Genomic DNA, 6,837 nt, shown 5'->3' with positions numbered 1-6,837 from the left:
GGTCCTTTACCTCCTTAGGTAGGTTTATTCCTAGGTATTTTATTCTTTTTGTTGCAATGGTGAATGGGATTATCTCCTTAATTTCTCTTTCTGACCTTTCGTTGTCAGTGTATAGGAATGCAAAAGATCTCTGTGCATTAATTCTGTATCCTGCAACTTTACCAAATTCATTGATTAGCTCTAGTAGTTTTCTGGTGGCATCTTTAGGATTCTCTATGTATAGTATCATGTCATCTGTCAAAAGCTTTTTCTGCTTCTATTGAGATGATCATATGGTTTTTATTCTTCAATTTGTTAATATGGTGTATCACACCGATTGATTTGCATATATTGAAGAATCCTTGCATCCCTGGGATAAATCCCACTTGACCATGGTGTATGATCCTTTTAATGTGTTGTTGGATTCTGTTTGCTAGTAGTTTGTTGAGGATTTTTGCATCTATATTCATCAGTGATATTGGTCTGTAATGTTTTTTGTAGTATCTTTTTCTGGTTTTGGTATCAGGGTGATGGTGGCCTAGTAGAATGAGTTTGGGAGTGTTTTAATAAATGTTTCAAAATAATCCAATTTGAACAATTTCAATATTAAACTTCTTCCTTCAACATGACCTCAGAGAATTTTTCATTATTACATTCTTTATAAGGAAAGCCAAATTATTTGGAAAGATGAATTTTAAGTGCTATTTGAAAATCCGGGGGTGGGGGGCAAAAAAGATTATTTCCTTGAAGGAGATCCAAGCACATATACTAATCCTTCTATGTAACAAAGTGGTTTACCTATATGAAGCCACATGAGAAGCAGTCATCAGAGAGAAATATTAATGATTACTCTGTCAAAGAAAGTGTAGTATTCTCTTAAGAAGCACATACTACATGGCTTTTTAAATATTCTCCATGTTATATATCTCATGGTAATATATCATATTACCTAGAAATTATTAAAATGGTAAGAAATAATAAGAAGAAATTTTATTTTCTATTTTCAATAATGACAGGCTAGGTAAATCAGATCAATCCTACCAATGAAAACAAGTAGAAAAACCGGGGAGTTTATTTTTCTTTAATTCTGCTTGAAGTTACTGAATATTTAACAAAATAGTGATGAGTTACTAGGTCCAAATCCAAGAGAACAAGGAAATCCAGACATGTGAGCTGGCATTTAGGCCTAAATGTACTGGATGATTCTAGAGGGGGCTTCTAAGAGACTGAGTAGTGCTTTTGATAGACTTGTGGAACTAGGTAGTCATGTTCAAGGGGGTCTACTTTCCCTGCATGCTTTGGGTTGAAACATAAAGGGACATACAATAGAAATAAGAGTGAACCTGTAGTAATCAGGATCTTACAGCTATTTCAGGTGACCTTTATTTAAATAATTTAAGTAATCTCAATCTGTGAAATTGGATTAAGATGATCCAAGCCTAGAGAGTCACAGAACTCTGGTATCATCTCAAACTCAAATTTGTTTCTACAAATCTTTTTTAAAAATTCTAGCAAACAAGGAGTCAAGACATCATAAATGAGAACTAACAGTAAACAACAAAAACACAACTAAAAGGGAGCCAGATATTGAAATGATCAGAAACAGACCATGTTTACTATGTTTAAATAGTTTGGCAATTTGAGAAAAACTGAATTCTAGAGAACCAGAAACTATCACTATTTGCTAAAATGTTTTATCAATGCATGTATGTTCGATTTTATCAAACGCTTTTGGGGCATGTATTGAGATAATTTGTATCATTTTCTCCTTTATTCTGCTAATGTGGCAAATTACACTCACTGATTTTGAGTAGTAAACCAGCCTTAACTGTGGAATTATCCCAAATGGATTATGACACATTATCCCTCTGTATTTTTTTTTTTCTGCTAGTATTTTGTTTAGGATTTTTCCTATCTATGTTAATGAGTAAGACAGGACTATAGCTTTCCTTTTTCATAATGCTCTTGTTAAGTTTCAATATCAAGGTGATCTTAAATCATGAAACAAGATGAGGCATAAACTGACCTTTTTATTCTATAGAAGAGTCTTCGTAATATTGCCATTTTTTATTCTTTTTTTTTAACTGAATTATAGTTGATTTACAAGATTGTGTTAGTTTCAGGTGTACTGCAAAGTGATTCAGCTACATATTTTTTTTCAGATTATTTTCCATTATAGGTTATTACAAGATATTGAATATAGTTCCCTGTGCTATACAGTAAATCTTTATTGTTTATCTATGCCATTGTTTATTTGTAAACATTAGATAGAATTCTCTGGAGAAGGTATCTAGATCTGAAGGTATCTTTGTGAGATTTTTCTTTCCTTAGCAAATTTTCATATCCACTTAGACAACAAAGTACAGGAATTTTAAGTGTACACCATGATAAATTTTCACAAGTGAACGTACTAATATAATAGGAGTGTAATCTATAACAGTAAAAATTATAAAATAATATATTTATAACTACACTACTTAATTATGGAAGTCATTTTTATGTTCTTATCATGGAAAACTGGAACTACCTATATCTCAGAAGGTTAATTTACCTACGAAGTTTCTAATGTCAAATAACTTACTAGGAGAAATTATATTTGGGGGGAAATAATGCCAACTTTCCAATCTTTCCCATATAAAACAGCCACACCTTAAATGTGAAATGAAGGATTACTCTAGATCTGATAAGATTTTAGGAAAACAATTTGACAGTATTTTCAAAGTAATCTCAAAATATTCATGCTCTCTAACTCAGGAAACCATAGGTACACAGAAAAAGATTATATAAATATAAGAAAAATGTTTTCAAAAGTATTTTGTGACATTGAAGTTAAATATAAGTTAAAAGAGCGGAGTATAATACAGGATTGGACATGTTAAGACTAGCAAGAAACAGGTGACTTTTACATTCATGGCTATATTTTTCCTTCATTTTATAAATTTATAAGCAAGAACATGAATAAGCACTAAAATCAGGCTAAAGTAGTTAAACAAAAATTAAACATTAATCACTTTATTCAGGAGTTAATGGCAGAATCTTATCTATTGTCAGAGGTAATAATGAATTGCTTCAAGTCCACAGCAAGTCCACTGGTGACCAATGGCCTACTAAGGTGTTGTCATCAGCATAATTTCTTACAGCTTAAACGTGGAAGACATGAGTATGTTCCACACAGTTCACAGTATTGTGGTGCAGAAACGTGGGGAGTCTGGACTTGCTTTTTTGAAAGCATATTAAGTCTAGCCTCATTCCAGCAAGTCTACTTTCATCTAACAGTTAAACAGCTAAACAGTTACTCAATGATGCAGGTCACTTTCCTTTTATGTAGGCACACAAACACACAATTATAGCAAAAAAGAGCTGAAAAGTTATTCTCTGTCACATAACTGAAAACTATTCAAAACGACAATACAATGAGCTATCCTGATGAAAGAGTGTGACACAGACAAGTTGGAAAGGAATCTAATACTTGAGAACTAGATCTCATTGGTAGATTTTGTAGATCTGTTATAAGTTAGCTAAATAACACTGATGCTGCCTAATTATTCTGCTTCAGATTTCTCTTCACTGAAATAACCATAATTTTTTCATACAGAGGAGAAAAGTAAGCCATTCTTATAAAGATTCTGAAATCTAAAATATATGGGGTTGTAAGCAAAAAGCCATTCAATAATTCCCTTTGAGTGAAAAATATGTAATGCTTCTCTCATCAAACCACATCGTGTAAGCATTTGTAATCAGTCTTGAAGTATTTTTGTATTTGTTTTACATAAAACAGTGTGACCTTTGATTCCCTCCCTGTGGTTTGTTTTAAACTGTTGTTCTTTTCTGAATAGTTGTGCTTTCTATTACATGCTGTCATTTAGATTCACTATGTCATCCCTATTATTAGAATTGTTTTGTTGTATACTTCACAATTCAAAAGGACAGTGATTATAAGGATACCTTATAATCAGCATAAGTTTACGAGCCATCATCATAATCAACCCTCGCACATACACAAAAAGAACTCACTTGACAAACATGCAGGGGGCAGCTCTGTGATATGAAAGAATCTTTGAATGTGCCAGGGATTTCACTCAAGTTCTGTTAAGGAATAATTTTTTTTTATGTCAAGAAGATTCATAAATGTTCAAAAATGCAAAGGGATGTCAGTATAGGTAGAATGATGCAAATCACACACACACACAAAAATCCAGAAGTTACTACTTAAAACATGTAAAGCTTCTTTCCAAAGTAATTGGATTACAGACTGTGACCTAGCTAACAGACTTAAATATTTTAAATTGGATATATACAAACCTTATAATCATTACAATAGAATATAAAGTATGATATAGGAACCTTAAGAGATTAAATACCTAATCATTTAGTCACCAGTTCTCTTGAGTGACAAAATAATTCTGACTTACTTAAGTTTGTTCGACCTTTGCAAATGAAAAGGGAAGGGACAATCTCAATGCAGTTCAGGAGAGAAACATGATAATTCCTCCGCAAAATCATACCTCCTAGAGACTACTGGATACTCACTTTAGCAGCACTAATGACTGTGGCAGTATAAGACTGAATGTTGTCTCCACAGGCTCCACCACGGGACTGATGACATCGAATCAACTGGAAAGAGAGAGAATGACCAGAAAGTTATTTCTATTAAACTGTTTAACTCTACAGGCTCTTAAGATAGAGCTTATTTACCATGCAGAATGATGGTGGTGGGTGGGAATGTTTGCATGAGTGTTTTCCAGACAAACAGCTAAAAGCCCTGCTGAGACACTTTTACCCCTTTTTATAATCTACTGGTGCCACTCAAGCAGTTTCATGCTCAAATACGATTTTTAATTACAAGATGAATAGTCTTTAAGAATTCATAAACTCTGAAATGGTAGGATTTGAGATCTGGCAGGCTTTCCACAAATAAATTTTAGAAACATAATCAAAGGACTTAGCCATGACTTCCTAACATTAAATATTTAACATGCTAACAAATTGGAGGTTTTGTCCTCTTAATTCCTACATAAAGATTGTAAAAGGAAACTTTAAAAAATAGACAAAAGAATGTGCTGTATTTCCATTTTCAATTGTGTTTGTGGGAAAGTGGCACAAATTATGCATAAATCAACTATGACACATAATAGCTGTCCACTTCAGAGGGCTCACCAGTTTTAACATTAGAATGAAAAAGACATGCCCTTATTCATAAATAAATAAATCAAACTGCCAATTTCCAAAGTGAATCACTAGTTTGACATGCACGATTCTCTCATGTGCTGAGCAATTAACCAAGACTAAATTCTCCACTGCTCCTACACTTCCTAAATTTAGTTTAAAGAAAAAAATAGAAAGAAAAAGAAAGAAAAGGAGAAATAACGAAAGGGAAATAGAAAAATCATCAGCCAGATTTTTACACTTAAAATTTTCAATAAAATGGCAATAGTAGACTATTAGAACAGCTCCACATTGTGATATGAATTATTAAAAGCCTTCAGAATTCAGAACAAATCTTCCCCTCCCAAAATATAAAAACAAAAAAAATGCTCTCTCTATATATAGAGCTCTATATACCCTGCTCTATTATATATATATAATTTAAAACCAGGTCACTTGATAAAGATTAATATGTAAACCTTTTATTCTTTTATTTTAAAATAAAACTTTTCTTCATCACTGATTTGTATTAAAAAAAAAAAAATCCCTTAACACAATAGTGCTGTGTAATTTTCCAAATCGCAGGTGATTGGCAAATGTAGTTTCACACGGGGGAAAAGAGGGAGCTTGAAAAGTGACCATTTTAGCTAATGAAAAGAATCTCTCTCACTTATTCACCCAGTCACTCATTCATTCATTCACAAATACACATTCGAAGAATTATGAAAATTATCCCCTCTGCTGCCTCCTGCAGCATGTGCAAGGAAAGACATATCTTAGAAACACTACCATCTTTTCCCTGCTTCAGGTAATTAAAATAATCAAGGAAAACAAGCAATACTATCACCTTTTCAATTCATCTGAATCTGAGTCAGCATTTCTACATAAACATAACCAAGCCAGAATTGTCTTTAAAACTTAGACTCATTACAAAGTTATATTTGCATCTCAGTACATCAAAATAAAAGATAAACCAGAAATTTCCATAGTGCAAAAATCTATCATGCCCAAATCCCAGGAAATATTGGTAAGTGAAAAAAGCGACATACAAAAGACTATGTATATAATGTTATCTTTGGGGAAATAAAGGGAAATATAAATATATATGTAACATATGAGAAAATATATAAGCATATAAATAAATATAAAGACAAATGTATACAATTATGTATCAAATGAAAACTGTAACAATGAAGGAAGGCAGAAAAAGGGGGATAAAGGACAAACTAAAATAACCTATGAACACAGTATTTGACTGCATACCTTCAGTTTTAGGCAGTAATGAAAGCAGAGAAAATTGCAAGAAAATCCTGAACTCTTTGTAGTTGGTTTGATTTTTGCAGTGGTATGAGCAAGCAACTCTAATTACTTTTTGGCATTATAGGATTGAAGAAATGAAGAAAACGTGCTGATGTCATGGTCTCCTATCCAAAACAAGGACATACAAATAGGAAATGGGGGACAAAAAGAGAGAATCCTGTGGAAATACCAATGTGAACTCTTCATTTCCAAAATGTACATGTGTATATGGGTATACATGGGTGCACAAACATGCATATATGTATATTTGCCTCTTTATGTGTATAATAAGAAGTGTGTGTGGATATATAACATGCATATTTCTAAACTTTGTCCACTGAAAGAGTCTAGAAGCAAAAATACGCCAGTAACAATGAACACATCTACTAGACAAAAGCTTAGTATCTAATACCA

At 32.5% G+C, this 6,837-nt stretch overlaps 1 protein-coding gene across 15 annotated transcripts in view; it reads right to left on the bottom strand.

Annotated features, from left to right (window-relative positions):
* The window catches only part of BCAS3 (BCAS3 microtubule associated cell migration factor), a 576,467-nt gene that overhangs the window by 422,094 nt on the left and 147,536 nt on the right, over window positions 1-6,837 (bottom strand). For all 15 annotated transcript variants that reach the window (XM_055090058.1, XM_055090057.1, XM_028498857.2 and 12 more), the window contains exon 11: window positions 4,510-4,593. In XM_055090058.1, coding sequence (XP_054946033.1) covers window positions 4,510-4,593 — 84 coding nt within the window. The remainder of the gene's footprint in view (window positions 1-4,509; window positions 4,594-6,837) is intronic.

Source organism: Physeter macrocephalus, chromosome 14, assembly GCF_002837175.3.
Source record: "Physeter macrocephalus isolate SW-GA chromosome 14, ASM283717v5, whole genome shotgun sequence".
Classification (NCBI taxonomy): domain Eukaryota; kingdom Metazoa; phylum Chordata; class Mammalia; order Artiodactyla; family Physeteridae; genus Physeter; species Physeter macrocephalus.
Note: the sequence above shows the minus strand (reverse complement) of the source record. Positions and strands in the feature narration are given on the sequence as shown.